Source organism: Mobula birostris, unplaced genomic scaffold (assembly GCF_030028105.1).
Source record: "Mobula birostris isolate sMobBir1 unplaced genomic scaffold, sMobBir1.hap1 scaffold_686, whole genome shotgun sequence".
NCBI classification, from domain to species: Eukaryota; Metazoa; Chordata; class Chondrichthyes; order Myliobatiformes; family Myliobatidae; genus Mobula; species Mobula birostris.
The window spans coordinates 204714-220367 of record NW_027278405.1 but is presented as its reverse complement, the minus strand read 5'-3'; the positions used below and the strand labels follow the sequence as shown (position 1 = coordinate 220367).

General features: G+C 47.9%; 1 protein-coding gene across 1 annotated transcript; it reads left to right on the top strand.

Moving 5' to 3' along the window:
* The first annotated feature begins 650 nt into the window (after window positions 1-650).
* On the top strand, window positions 651-14216 carry LOC140193659 (speedy protein 1-A-like). The gene is made up of 3 exons (XM_072250816.1): window positions 651-762; window positions 8904-9075; window positions 13152-14216. Exons 1-3 carry the CDS (start codon window positions 689-691, stop codon window positions 13455-13457), a joined length of 552 nt encoding a protein of 183 aa, XP_072106917.1. The 5' UTR covers window positions 651-688; the 3' UTR covers window positions 13458-14216.
* The last annotated feature ends 1438 nt before the right edge of the window (window positions 14217-15654 follow it).

Below are 15654 nucleotides of genomic sequence, written 5' to 3'. Positions count from 1 at the left end.
AGGTGAGGCCTAATTTGGAGTATTGTGTGCAGTTTTGGTCACCTACCTATGGGAAAGATGTCAAAAAGATAGGAAGAGTGCAGAGAAAATTTACAAGGATGTTGCTGGGTCTGGAGGACCTGAGTTATAAGGAAAGATTGAATAGGTTGGAACTCTACTCCCTGTAGTGTAAACGATTGAGGGGAGATTTGATAGAGGTATACAAAATTGAGGGGTATAGGTAGGTAGGTTCTTTCTACTGAGGTTGAGTGGGACTATAACTGGAGGTCATGGGTTAAAGGTGAAATGTTTAAGGGGAGTCTTCACTCAATGTGTGGAATGAGCTGTCTGTGTGAGTGGTGCGTGCAAGCTCGATTTCAACGTTTAAAGAAGTTTGGGTGGGTAAGGGTTATAGAGGGCTATGGTCCCAGTGCAGGTCGATGGGAGTAGGCAGTTTAAATGGTTCGACATGGACTAGATGGGCTGAATGGCCTGTTTCTCTGCTGTACTATTCTATAACTCTGTAACCCTGGGCAGGCTCGCGAATCCATGGATAGAAATGACCTCAAGTTGCCATAGCATAGTACCCACTGCCTGTATATATGTATGTTTCTCTGTACAGTAAACTGTCGGGGTGGATGTGGGTCACATACGAGCTTTGTCCAACCGTTTGTCTGACAGATCCATTCTCTTTCAGTACTTGCTGGCCATGGTCCTCACGTATTTCAAACGGGCATTTCTTCATACAAGTGAATACTCAAGGATGAACTTCTTCTTGGCTTTGTAAGTACACGTGTATAAATAGTTTTGAGCCTCACATGCACTACTTGCATTGAATCTTGTAAGAATGGAGCACTTAGGATTTTCTCCTGTCAGGTTGTCACTAGACACTCTGTCACAACCGGGCACCAAGCCCCCTGTTGTAATGGACCACTGTTACAAATCGGGCACCAAGCCGCCTGTTGTAATGGACCACTCACAAACCGGGCACCAAGCTGCCTGTTGTAATGGACCACTTTTACAAATCGGGCACCAAGCCTCCTGTTGTTGTGAACCATTGAGCTCTTGAAGGCACAGGGGCTTTCAACTACTTCCACCCCCGCCCCCCCCAACTTGTACTGTGGCTAAATTCCAATCTCCATCTGGTGTCAAATTTTGCCGAAATCTTTTATCCAAGCGATCAGCATGCTGCTGGCTGTTTCGGCCATTTCTAACTGACCGTTGAACTGGTCCCTCGCTGGGCAGTTAAAATTAAACCTCGTTGTGGAGCACCTTCAGCCAGATTTTTTTTCCGAAGGGTGTTCGGTTGAGATTATGTGACGGCTGATGTTTTCAGTTATCGTCACTGAATCTAACTTCCTGTTCCAAAAACGTTAATTTGTATTTCCCAACTGCCGTGTGCAGTTAGAACTTGTCCCCAGATGAGTGATCTCGGCCTCTTTGAACCACTGGTAATTTAAACCGCAAATCCTACGATGTATAGGCTAGTTCAATCTTTCCTCTGCACGGTTGTCCGAAATGAATGTCTATGCCAGTTTGCAGAATAGAGTACAGCACAGAAGCAGGCCTTTCAGCACGTCTAGTCCATTCTGAACCATTTAAAGATCCTTGTCCCATCGACCGACACCCGAACCACAGCCCTCCTCACCCCTCCCAATCATGTACCCATCCAAACTTCTCTTGAACATTGAAGTCGAGCTCACCTGCACCACCTGTGCTGGCAGCTCGTTCCATACTCTCACCACCCTCTGAGCGAAGAAATTTCTCCTCATGTTTTCCTTAATCATTTCGCCCTTCACCCTTAACCCATGACCTCCACTTGTAGTCCCACCCAACCTCGGTGGAAAAAGCCTGCCTTTATGAAGGCCAATATGCCAAAAGCTTTCGTTATGACCCTATCTACCTGTGACGCCACTTTCAAGAAAATATGGACTTGTATTCCCAGATCCATCTGTTCTACCACACTCCTCAGTGCCCTGTTCACTGTGTGAGACCTATCCTGTTTGGTCCTATCGAAGTTCAACTCCCCACACTTGTCTGCATTAAATTCCACCTGCCATTTTTTTTCAGCCCATTTTTCCAGCTGGTCCAGATCCCTCTGCAAGCCATGATAGTCTTCCTCGCTGTCCACTTCACCCCCAATCTTGGTGTCGTCTGCAAATTTGCTGATCCCACAATGTTACGCTGATGTCAGTTTACATTGAGTGTTCTCTTGTGCATCATACAACCAGAAGATTTAGGAGCAGAATGAGACCATTTGGTCCATCGACTCTGCTCTGCCACTTCATCATGGCTGAACCTTCTCCCTCTCGGCTCAAGTCTCCTGCCTTCTCCCTGTAGCCCTTCATGCCCTGAAAAATCAAGAATTTATCAACGTCTGCCTTAAATATACCTAAATACTTGACCTGCTATGCTGCCTATGGCAGCGAATTCCACAGATTCACCACTCTCTAGCTAAAGAAATTGCTCCTCATTTCTGTTCGAAATGGATGGCCCTCTCTTCTGAGGCATTGTCCTCTTACCTTGGACTCTCCCACCGTAGGAAACGTCCTCTCCACATCCACTCTATCAAGGCCTTTTACCATGTGATAGGTTTCAATGTCATCCCTCATTCTTCTGAATTCTAGTGAAATTCTGGAGCCATCAAACAGTCTTCATATGACAAACCATTCAATCCTGGAATCATTTTTTGTGAACCCCCTTTGAACCCCCTCCGGTGTCAGCTCATCCTTTCTAAGATTAAGGGCCCAAAACTGCTAACAACACTCCAAGTGAGGCCTCACCAGGGCTTCAGAAAGCCTCAACATTAGATCCTTGCTTCTGTATTCAACAGGGGGATGGGAACCAGTGCAGAGAGACAGAGGGGTGTAAAGTGAGGGTAGAAGCAAAAAGTACTATGGAGAAAAGTAAAAGTGGCAGGCCGACAAATCTAGGGCAAGCATTAAAAAGGGCCACTTTTCAGCATAATTGTATAAGGGCTAAGAGAGTTGTAAAAGAGCACCTGAAGGCTTTGTGTGTCAATGCAAGGAGCGTTCGTAATAAGGTGGATGAATTGAAAGTGCAGATTGTTATTAGTGATTATGATATAGTTGGGATCACAGAGACATGGCTCCAGGGTGACCAGGGATGGGAGCTCAACGTTCAGGGATATTCAATATTCAGGAGGGATAGACATGAAGGAAGGGGAGGTGGGGTGGCGTTGTTGGTTAAAGAAGAGATTAACGCAATAGAAAGGAAGGACTTAAGCCGGGAAGATGTGGAATCGATATGGGCAGAGCTGCGTAACACTAAGGGGCAGAAGACGCTGGTGGGAGTTGTGTACAGGCCACCTAACAGTAGTAGTGAGGTCGGAGATGGTATTAAACAGGAAATTAGAAATGTGTGCAATAAAGGAACAGCAGTTATAATGGGTGACTTCAATCTACATGTAGATTGGGTGAACCAAATTGGTAAAGGTGCTGAGGAAGAGGATTTCTTGGAATGTATGCGGGATGGTTTTTTGAACCAACATGTCGAGGAACCGGCTAGAGAGCAGGCTATTCTGGACTGGGTTTTGAGCAATGAGGAAGGGTTAATTAGCAATCTTGTCGTGAGAGGCCTCTTGGGTAAGAGTGACCATAATATGGTGGAATTCTTCAGAGTGACATAGTTAATTCAGAAACAAAGGTTCTGAACTTAAAGAGGGGTAACTTTGAAGGTATGAGACGTGAATTAGCTAAGATAGACTGGCAAATGACACTTAAAGGATTGACGGTGGATATGCAATGGCAAGCATTTAAAGGTTGCATGGATGAACTACAACAATTGTTCATCCCAGTTTGGCAAAAGAATAAATCAAGGAAGGTAGTGCACCCGTGGCTGACAAGAGAAATTAGGGATAGTATCAATTCCAAAGAAGAAGCATACAAATTAGCCAGAGAAAGTGGCTCACCTGAGGACTGGGAGAAATTCAGAGTTCAGCAGAGGAGGACAAAGGGCTTAGTTAGGAAAGGGAAAAAAGATTATGAGAGAAAACTGGCAGGGAACATAAAAATGGACTGTAAAAGCTTTTATAGATAATGTAAAAAGGAAAAGACTGGTAAAGACAAATGTAGGTCCCCTACAGACAGAAACAGGTGAATTGATTATGGGGAGCAAGGACATGGCAGACCAATTGAATAATTACTTTGGTTCTGTCTTCACTAAGGAGGACATAAATAATCTTCCAGAAATAGTAGGGGACAGAGGGTCCAGTGAGATGGAGGAACTGAGCGAAATACATGTTAGAAGGGAAGTGGTGTTAGGTAAATTGAAGGGATTGAAGGCAGATAAATCCCCAGGGCCAGATGGTCTGCATCCCAGAGTGCTTAAGGGAGTAGCCCAAGAAATAGTGGATGCATTAGTGATAATTTTTCAAAACTCGTTAGATTCTGGACTAATTCCTGAGGATTGGAGGGTGGCTAATGTAACCCCACTTTTTAAAAAAGGAGGGAGAGAGAAACCGGGGAATTATAGACCGGTTAGCCTAACGTCGGCGGTGGGGAAACTGCTGGAGTCAGTTATCAAGGATGTGATAACAGCACATTTGGAAAGCGGTGAAATGATCGGACAAAGTCAGCATGGATTTGTGAAAGGAAAATCATGTCTGACGAATCTCATAGAATTTTTTGAGGATGTAACTAGTAGAGTGGATAGGGGAGAACCAGTGGATGTGGTATATTTGGATTTTCAGAAGGCTTTTGACAAGATCCCACACAGGAGATTAGTGTGCAAACTTAAAGCACACGGTATTGGGGGTAAGGTATTGGTGTGGGTGGAGAGTTGGTTAGCAGACAGGAAGCAAAGAGTGGGAATAAACGGGACCTTTTCAGAATGGCAGGCGGTGACTAGTGGGGTACCGCAAGGCTCAGTGCTGGGACCCCAGTTGTTTACAATATATATTAATGACTTGGATGAGGGAATTAAATGCAGCATCTCCAAGTTTGCGGATGACACGAAGCTGGGTGGCAGTGTTAGCTGTGAGGAGGATGCTAAGAGGATGCAGGGTGACTTGGATAGGTTGGGTGAGTGGGCAAATTCATGGCAGATGCAATTTAATGTGGATAAATGTGAAGTTATCCACTTTGGTGGCAAAAATAGGAAAACAGATTATTATCTGAATGGTGGCCGATTAGGAAAAGGGGAGGTGCAACGAGACCTGGGTGTCATTATACACCAGTCATTGAAAGTGGGCATGCAGGTACAGCAGGCGGTGAAAAAGGGGAATGGTATGCTGGCATTTATAGCGAGAGGATTCGAGTACAGGAGCAGGGAGGTACTACTGCAGTTGTACAAGGCCTTGGTGAGACCACACCTGGAGTATTGTGTGCAGTTTTGGTCCCCTAATCTGAGGAAAGACATCCTTGCCATAGAGGGAGTACAAAGAAGGTTCACCAGATTGATTCCTGGGATGGCAGGACTTTCATATGAAGAAAGACTGGATGAACTGGGCTTGTACTCGTTGGAATTTAGAAGATTGAGGGGGGATCTGATTGAAACGTATAAGATCCTAAAGGGATTGGACAGGCTAGATGCAGGAAGATTGTTCCCGATGTTGGGGAAGTCCAGAACGAGGGGCCACAGTTTGAGGATAGAGGGGAAGCCTTTTAGGACCGAGATTAGGAAAAACTTCTTCACACAGAGAGTGGTGAATCTGTGGAATTCTCTGCCACAGGAAACAGTTGAGGCCAGTTCATTGGCTATATTTAAGAGGGAGTTGGATATGGCCCTTGTGGCTACGGGGGTCAGGGGGTATGGAGGGAAGGCTGGGGCGGGGTTCTGAGTTGGATGATCAGCCATGATCATAATAAATGGCGGTGCAGGCTGGAAGGGCCGAATGGCCTACTCCACCTATTTTCTATATTTCTATGTATTCCCGTCCTCTTGAACTTAATGCTGACGTTGCATTCACGACCCTCACCACCGACTCAACCTGCAACTTAACCTTTAGGGAGTCCTGCACGAGGGCAACCAAGTCCCTTTGCAGCTCAGTTCAAAATAAATTTATTATCAAAGTACATATATGTCCCCAAATACTACACTGAGATTCATTTTCGTGCCGGCCTTCACAGTAGAACAAAGTAGTAGAATAGAATCAATGGAAAACTGCGCGCAAAGACTGACAAATCGTTTAAATACGAAAAGAAACCAGTCATAATAAATGAAACTGAGTTGTCGAGTCCTTGAAAATGAGTCCAAATATTGTTGCCTGGTTTAGACAACAAGCTGGATAAACTTGGGTTGTTTGCTCTCTGGAGTGTCGGAGGGATCTGATAGAGGTTTGTAAGATTATGAGAAGGATAGACAGAGTGGCGAGAGAGTATCTATTTCCCAGGGCTGGAATGTCTAATACCAGAGGGCATGCATTGAAGGTGATGAGAGGGGCAAGTTTTTTTTCCACTCAGAGAGGTGGATGCCTGGTACGGTGGTAGAGGCAAATACATTAGAGGCTTTTGAGGGATGTTTCAATCGGCATGTGATTGTGAGGAAGATGGAGGGATATGTAGGTAGGAGGGATTGGTGTTTGAGTGTTGTTGATTAGCTTTTTAGCTGGCTTGGCACATTGTGGGCAGAAAGATGTGTCCCTGAGCTGTACTCTCGTACATTTCTAGTGTGTTCCAGTGAGTAGCGTTGGGGTGAGTGAAGTTACCCACACTGGTTCTGGAACTCGATGGTTGAGGGATGATAACTGTTCCTGAACCTGATGGTGTGGGACCTGATGACTGAGGGGTGATAACTGTCCCTGAACCTGGTGGTGTAGGACCTGATGGTTGAGGGGTGATAACTGTCCCTGAACCTGATGGTGTGGGACCTGATGACTGAGGGGTGATAACTGTCCCTGAACCTGGTGGTGTGGGACCTGATGGTTGAGGGGTGATAACTGTCCCTGAACCTGGTGGTGTGGGACCTGATGGTTGAGGGATAATAACTGTCCCTGAACCTGGTGGTATGGGACCTGATGGTTGAGGGGTGATAACTGTTCCTGAACCTGGTGGTGTGGGACCTGATGGTTGAGGGGTGATAACTGTCCCTGAACCTAGTGGTGTGGGACCTGATGGTTGAGGGGTGATAACTGTCCCTGAACCTGGTGGTGTGGGACCTGATGGTTGAGGGGAAATAACTGTTCCTGAACCTGGTGGTGTGGGACCTGATGGTTGAGGGGTGATAACTGTCCCTGAACCTGGTGGTGTGGGACCTGATGGTTGAGGGGTAATAACTGTCCCTGAACCTGGTGGTGAGGGACCTGATGGTTGAGGGGTAATAACTGTCCCTGAACCTGGTGGTGTGGGACCTGATGGTTGAGGGGTGATAACTGTCCCTGAACCTGGTGGTGTGGGACCTGATGGTTGAGGGGTAATAACTGTCCCTGAACCCAGTGGTGTGGGACCTGATGGTTGAGGGGTGATAACTGTTCCTGAACCTGGTGGTGTGGGACCTGATGGTTGAGGGGTGATAACTGTCCCTGAACCTGGTGGTGGGGGACCTGAGGCTCCTGTGCCTCCTTCCCGATGGTGGCGGTGAGAAGAGAGCTTGGCTTGGATGGTGGGGGTCCCTGATGATGGATGCTGCTTTAGTGTCGTACAGCAGAGAAGCAGGCCCTTCAGCCCATCGAGTCCGTGCCGAGCCATTTAAACTGCCTGCTCCCATCAGCCTGCACCGGGACCACAACCCTCCACACCCCTACCATCCATGGACCTATCCAAACTTCTCTTAAACTTTGAAATCAAGCTCACATCCACCACTTGTGCTGGCAGCTCGTTCCACACTCTCATCACCCACTGAGTGAAAAAGTTTCCCCTCATGTTCCCCTTAAACTTTTCACCTTTCACCCTTAACCCATGACCTCAGGTTGTAGTCCCACCCAACCTCAGTGGAAAAAGCCTGCTTGCATTTACCCTATCTATACACCTCATAATTTTGTATACCTCTATCAAATCTCCTCCCAACCTTGTACCTACTCAATCTTTCCGTATAACTCAGGTTCTGCAGTCCCGGTAACATTCTTGTAAATTTTCTCTGTACTCTTTCAACCTTGTTTACATCTTTCCTGTAGGTAGGTGACCAAAACATCACACAATACTCCAGATTAGGCCTCACCAACATCTTATACAACTTCAACATAACATCCCATCTCCTGAGTTGAATAATTTATGAAGACCGGCGTGACAAAATCTTTCTTTACGACCCCCATCAACCACTTTTCTAAGGATTACTGACCAGTATTCCCAGATCTCTTTGTTCTGCAGCACTGCCCAGTGCCCTGCCTCAGTGCTTTCTTGTGGCAGTGTTCTTTGTCGACGTGTTTAATGATGAGAGAGCTTTTCCTGTGATGCACAGGGGCTCTATACACTACTTTTTGCAGGCTTTTCCGCTCTTGAGTTTCCACGCCAGACCACAAGGCAACCAGTCAGGATACTCACAACTGTGCATCTGTAGAAGTTTGTCACAGTCCATGGCAGAGGGAGTTCAACCCAGATGAGTGTGAGGTGGTTCATTTTGGTAGGTCAAATATGATGGCAGAATATAGTTTTCATGGTAAGACTCTTGGCAGTGTGGAGGATCAGAGGGATCTTGGGGTCAGAGTCCATAGGACACTCAAAGCAGCTACACAGGTTGACTGTGGTTAAGAAGGGATATGGTGTATTGTCCTTCATCAATCATGGATTGAGTTTAAGAGCCGAGAGTTAATGTTGCAGCTATATAGGACCAAGTTCAGATCCCACTTGGAGTACTGTGCTCAGTACTGGTCACCTCACTACAGGAAGGACGTGGAAACCATAGAAAGGGTGCAGAGGAGATTTACAAAGATGTTGCCTGGATTGGGGAGAATGCCTTATGAGAATAGGTTGAGTGAACTTGGCTTTTTCTCCTTGGTATCGGGTCACTGCGGTCTGATTCTCCCGCAGGTACCTGGCGAATGACATGGAAGAAGACGAAGAGCAGTACAAGTACGAGATATTCCCGTGGGCGCTGGGCGAGAATTGGAGGACGCTTGTCCCGAATTTCCTCAAGCTCCGGCTGGAACTCTGGGCCCAGATGAATTATCGGGCGGCCGTGAGCCGGCACTGCTGTGAGCAGGTGAGATGTCAGTGCCGTAGCTACGACGTTTGTTTGCAGCGCCTTAATGCCGATCGGTAAACCGTTGCTTGTGTAAGGTGGGTGCTGCTCGTTACCTGTTGGGTCTTTCCATGCCTTAAGATGAGCTGGAAGACACAGGAGCAGAATTGACCCATCAAGTCTGCTCTGCCATTCCATCATGGGTGATTTGCTATCCTTCTCAATTCCATTCTCCTGCCTTCTCCCTGTACCCTTTGATGTCCTTGCTAATCGAGAGCCTATCAAACTCCGCTTTAACTATACCCGATGACTTGGCCTCCACAGCCATCAAAGGCAATGAATTCCACGGGTCCACCACCCTCTCGCTAAATAAATTCCTCCTCAACTCTGTCCTAAAAGGATGTCTGTCTTCCTTTTTAAATCTTTTTATTAATTTTCCGAAATTATAAACAGAATAACAATGTTGATACAGAGAGATTGGAAGAATCTTATTGTTGATAACCATATACAAAAAAAATTTCAAATAATACAATTATAATAGACTTTCAAACTCTTAATATAATTAATCATAGAGGAAAAAAGAAATAAAAAGAACAATAAATACAAAGAAAAACCCCAAAAGAAACAAAAAAAACTAAATACTAAACCCAAAAAAAAGCAAACGGAACAAAATAAGGCTAGACCACTATCTTAAATCGAACACGTTCAGTAATGTCGTCAACTCCGCTCCTCTATTCGTATATTTTAAGTTAATGAGAAGGATTCGAAAAGGTCAAATTACATCGTATGAAAATGTTGAATAAATAGTTTCCAAGTCTCTTCAAATTTAACTGAAGGATCAAAAATGTCACTTTTGATTTTTTCTAAATTTAAACATAATATACAAACGTTTGTAGTTTGGAAGGGACGTCTTTCTCTTCTGAGACTGTGCCCCTCCAGACCTAGATTCTCCCACTGTAGGAAACATCCTCTCTGTCTCAGCCTTCCACTATTCAGGAGATTTCAATGCGATCTCTCCTCATCGTTCTAAACTCCAGCAAGTACAGTCATCAAACGCTCCTCAAGCGTGAACCCTTTCTTTCCTGGGATACTTCTGGTGGGCCGCCTTTCTGATGCCAGTGTCACTGATAACAAAGTAAACAAGGTAACGAAATAACTGGGCCTGGAACACATGCCCTCTCACCGGCTCAGCTTCCTTTTAATTCTACTTGTGCACATGGAGAGCCGCAGAGGCCCCAGTCACCCACACTGCTCTGAAACCTGAACAGAAGACAGAATTTTGTACAGAATTGGCTTATCGGTCACAGATATTGATCATTGTAAATTGCAAATTCCTTCGCATTCACCACCTTAAACTCCTTGCAGACAGCCATTGATATTTTGAAGTTAGTAAAGACAATAGCAGAGCCTTATTTGTTGGGTTTGTTTCACATCCTTCCGTTGTTCTTATCTCGTCTGTCTCCAGCAGCCTCTATTGTGTAAAGGGATGCAATTTTTTAGGATGATCTTCCTGGAAAAATCTCTCCTCAGAGGCCTCAGTTGTTTGGCTTAAGTACACACTGATGTGGTCACCCGTCTGCAGTAAACAGTCTCTGGCAGTCTCACTTGACTACAAGTGGCTCAGGCTGTCATCGTTTTACGCCAACACGGGGAAATCTGCAGATGCTGGAAATTCAAGCAACACACACAAAAAATGCTGGTGAACGCAGCAGGCCAGGCAGCATCTATTTGAAGAGGTGCAGTCGACGTTTCAGGCCGAGACCCTTCGTCAGGACTGACTGAAGGAAGATTGAGTAAGAGATTTGAAAGTGGGAGGGGGAGGGGGAGATCCGAAATGATAGGAGAAGACAGGAGGGGGAGGGATGGAGCCAAGAGCTGGACAGTTGATTGGCAAAAGGGATATCAGAGCTGGAGAAGGGAGAGGATCATGGGACGGGAGGCCTAGGGAGAAAGAAGGGGGGAGGGGAGCACCAGAGGAAGATGGAGAGCAGGCAAGGAGTGATTATGAGAGGGACAGAGAGCAAGAGAAAAGAGCGAGGGAAAAAAATAATTAATAAATAAGGGTCGGGGTAAGAAGGGGAGGAGGGACATTAACGGAAGTTAGAGAAGTCAATGTTCATGCCATCAGGTTGGATGGAATACAGGATGTTGTTCCTCCAACCTGAGTGTGGCTTCATTTTTACAGTAGAGGAGGCCGTGGGTAGACATGTCAGAATGGGAATGGGACGTGGAATTAAAATGTGTGGCCACTGGGAGATCCTGCTTTCTCTGGCGGACAGAGTGTAGGTGTTCGGTAAAACAATCTCCCAGTCTGCGTCGGGTCTCGCCAATATATAGAAAGCCACATCGGGAGCACCGGACGCAGTATATCACCCCAGCCGACTCACAGGTGAAGTGTCGCCTCACCTGGAAGGACTGTCTGGGGCCCTGAATGGTGGTGAGGGAGGAAGTGTAAGGGCAGCCCCCCCCCCCTTTTTGCTTTCCACAGGGATTGCTCCCTACGCGACTCCCTTGTCCATTCATTTCCCCCCACCCCTTCCCACCGATCTCCCTCCCGGCACTTATCCTTGTAAGCGGAACACATGCCCTTACACTTCCTCCCTCACCACCATTCAGGGCCCCAAACAGTCCTTCCAGGTGAGGCGACACTTCACCTGTGAGTCGGCTGGGGTGATATACTGCGTCCAGTGCTCCCGGTGCGGCCTTCTATATATTGGCGAGACCCAACGCAGACTGGGAGATGGCTTTGCTGAACACCTACGCTCTGTCCGCCAGAGAAAGCAGGATCTCCCAGTGGCCACACATTTTAATTCCACATCCCATTCCCATTCTGACATGTCTATCCACGGCCTCCTCTACTGTAAAGATGAAGCCACACTCAGGTTGGAGGAACAACACCTTATATTCCGTCTGGGTAGCCTCCTACCTAATGGCATGAACATCGACTTCTCTAACCTCCGTTAATGTCCTTCTTACCCCGTCCCTTATTTATTCATTCATTCATTCCCTTTTTTCCTCTTTTTTCTCTTTTTCTCCCTCTGTCCCTCTCACTATAACTCCTTGCCTGCTCTCCATCTTCCTCTGGTGCTCCCCTCCCCCTTTCTTTCTCCCTAGGCCTCCCGTCCCAGATCCTTCCCCTTCTCCAGCTCTGATATCCCTTTTGCCAATCACCTGTCCAGCTCTTGGCTCCATCCCTCCCCCTCCTGTCTTCTCCGATCATTTCGGATCTCCCCCTCCCTCTCCCACTTTCAAATCTCTTACTATCTCTTCTTTCAGTGAGTCCTGACGAAGGGTCTTGGCCCGAAACGTCGACTGTGCTTCTTCCTATGGATGCTGTCTGGCCTGCTGCGTCCCACCAGCGTTTTGTGTGTGTTGTTTTACGCCTTTGCCTTTCCGCAACTTCTGCACCAGCGTCTTTTCTTAGATATGGGGCCCAAGGCTGTTCACAATAATCCAAGTGTGGTCTGACCACTGCCGTGTAAAGCCTCAGCACCACACCCTTGTTCAGCTCGGAATGGATGCTCAACCTGCACGTTAACCTTCAGGGAATCCTGCACCAGCACTCCCAAGTCCCTTTGCACCTCTGAATTTTGGATTTTCTCCCCCTTTAAAAAATAGTCTGTTCCTTCATTTCTTCTATCAAAAGTTTATGACCATAGGCCTCCCAACACTGTATTTCATCGGCCACTTCTTTGCCCATTCTCTTAATCTTCCCAAGTTCTCTTGCCTACTGCCTGCTTCCTCAACACTACCATCCACAAACCTGGCCACAAAGCCATCAAATCCATCATCAAACTCATTGACATATAATGTTGAAATAAATGATTCCAATACCACTCGTCGCTGGCAGCCAACCAGAAAAGGCTCCCTTTATTCCTCCCTTTTGCTTCCTGCCACTGACTTCTTTTGCTCTGCATGGTTCAGGCCCTTGAGGAAATCCTGCATTAAGATTCCCCAGTCCTTTTGCACTTCCGATTTCTGAATTCGCGTGCGACTTAGAAAATACCCGGAGCCTTTATTTCTTCTGCCGGACTGCGCGGCCGTACACTGTATTTCGTCTGACCTTCGACTCTTCTGATTTGAGCTCTCTGTTCCAGGTGATTGCCACCATTCCATCTCACTACATCTGGCACAGGGAGCGTCCAGGCCACCACAGTGGTGCGACCCGTAGTTACCTGCAGAAAGAGATCGTGCCCTCCCTGCCGGGACCCAATGGAACCCCCCCGTTGTGCACCCTCTGTACCCACTCCAGATGCTACTTCGGCCTGGACTTGGACCCTTCATCCTCGCCAGAAAATGCCTCCCTGTTTGATGACGATTGGCCCCACGATTTCTTTATACTTTCACCAGATGCACTGATAGACCACGACGCGGAAGGTATGGGCTCACTGGCCTCTGTATAACACCCTCGGGGTTCGGATGTGGGAGGAGTCTTTCTCGAGATTTTTGACAGGGAGCAGCTTAAATGCCCGGTTGGCAGTGTTTTCTAGTTCAGGCCGCAAGGAGCGCACCAGTCTTAATCTTTTCCAAAGTGACACCAGATCCCAGACCTGGCTGTGTCCCGCAGTGATGTTTCTGCTGGAATCCAACGCCCGATTCTGGAAGCGAAGTTTTGCAGGTTTTGGATTAATGGGCTGCGTCTGCTGCCTCACCACCCCGCCTAAATCCGCCTGGACCGGGCTGAGTATTCACAGACACCTCAGCTAAAACGTCCGGAGCAACCTCACGGCGCTGGCCTTTAACACCGTCCCGCGGTGCGATCTGCATTTGAGCACAACTGGGTTTGCCTGTAGTTGCCAGAGCGTCGCGCCCACTTCCGGGGGTTCTGCATTGCGACGTGGATGCCATTGTGGGTGGGGGGGAAAGGACACTGCAATCTCCTGACCTGCTGGGATGACGGTGGCTCTGTGCATGGCTCCCGCGGGAAGTGTTGGTCAAGGACAGCTTGATGTCCTTCTACTACTGGTGCAGGTGCTGGCGCTCCTCTGTCGACCCGTTCAGCATTTTATGGCCCTGCGCACTTTATATTTGTTCTCCAACTTTCTCGTTTTCCCCTGCGAAACTGGCGGGCAGGGAGTTGTTGGCATTGTCTGTTTACACTCGAGTGTTATGAGCATCCGTTTGCGATTGTGCGTGTATTTATTGCTGTGGAATAAATTTTTGGAACACGAATGCGTGGCTGTGATGTGAGCAGCGAACCGAAACCCCCCTCTCCCCCCGGTGAATCGATGGTCTGGGCGAGACCATCACCTGCAGTGAACCGGTGGCCTTGCTGCAACACCGGGCTTGGTGTGGGCAGCTCTTGAGATGAGGACTGAATGTCACCTTCAGATCCAGCCAGAGTCGTACACTGCAGACCTTCGTCCCAGCTAGTCCATGGCCGGCTCTTCCCATCAACCTGCACCTGGACTGTAGGTCTCCATACCCCCTTCCCAAATTACCTGTTCAGAGTTCTATCAAATGTTGAAATTGAACCTGCACACCCCCCCCCCACACCCACTTCCGCTGGCTGCTCGTTCCACACTGTTGAGTTCATGTTCCCCTCAAACATTTCACCCTTCATCCTTCACCCTTCACCCACGACCTCTGGTTCTAATCTGTCCCAACCCCAGTGTTCCCCTCAAACGTTTCACCCTTCACCCACAACCCCTGGTTCTAATCTGTCCCAACCTCAGCGTTACAGTCTGACCTCGCGTTCCCCTCAAACATTTCGCCGTTCACCTATGACCTCTGGTTCTAATCTGTCCCAACCCCAGCGTTCCTCTCAAACATTTCGCCCTTCATCCTTAACCCACAACCTGTAGTTCCAGTCTCCTCCAACCTGTGCTATAGGCTGACCCATAACCTTCATTCAATGGGGTCAGAGAACAGGCTGTACGTTGGAGACCCGACGTAGTTGGGAGACCATTTCGCTGAGCACCTACGCTCCGTGCTCCAGAAGAAGCAGGATCTCCCGGTGCCCACCCATTTTAATTCCACTTCCTATTCCCATTCCCATATGTCTATCTGTGGTCTCCTCCACTGTCGTGATGAGCACAACGCCGGCTCTACAGTGTCTGATTCATATGGCTGCATCCCCTGTGTCTTCGTGGCTTGATCTGACACCACAGTCACATCTGCTTCCACCACCACCCCCGACACCCCGTTCCAGACACCCAGCACTGTATTTAAATCCCCCACCCCCCACCTCTGCCTGAAATGGTGACGGGAGGCCGTACGGGAGCAAGGTGCATCAGCTGGTTGAGTGGTGTCAACAGCAACAGCCTTGCAGTCGACATCAGTGAGACCGGAGAACTGATCGTGGACGTCACGAAGGGAACATACACCAGTCGCCATGGAGGGATCAGTGAGCTATTTTGAGTTTCCTGAGTGTGGATATCTGTGAGGGTCTGTCCTGGACCCAACGTGTCCATGCAGCTATAAAGGAGGCATGGCAGTGGCTGTGTTTCAGGGTATTTGGTTTGTCCTCCCTTCCTCCAGCAGCAACGCTGCTCTCACCGCACCCCCTCCATTTCACGCACGTCTGCTCTTACCCCATCCTCCCGCCACCCGACCAGGGATAGTATTCCTCTTGTCCTCACCTACCATCTCACCAGCCTC

Coding starts and splice junctions, on each gene's coding strand:
- LOC140193659 (XM_072250816.1), top strand. CDS start 689: ATGGTCCTCACGTATTTCAAACGGGCATTTCTTCATACAAGTGAATAC. Junction 763..8,903: donor ATGAACTTCTTCTTGGCTTT/GTAAGTACACGT, acceptor ATTCTCCCGCAG/GTACCTGGCGAATGACATGG. Junction 9,076..13,151: donor GCCGGCACTGCTGTGAGCAG/GTGAGATGTCAG, acceptor TCTCTGTTCCAG/GTGATTGCCACCATTCCATC.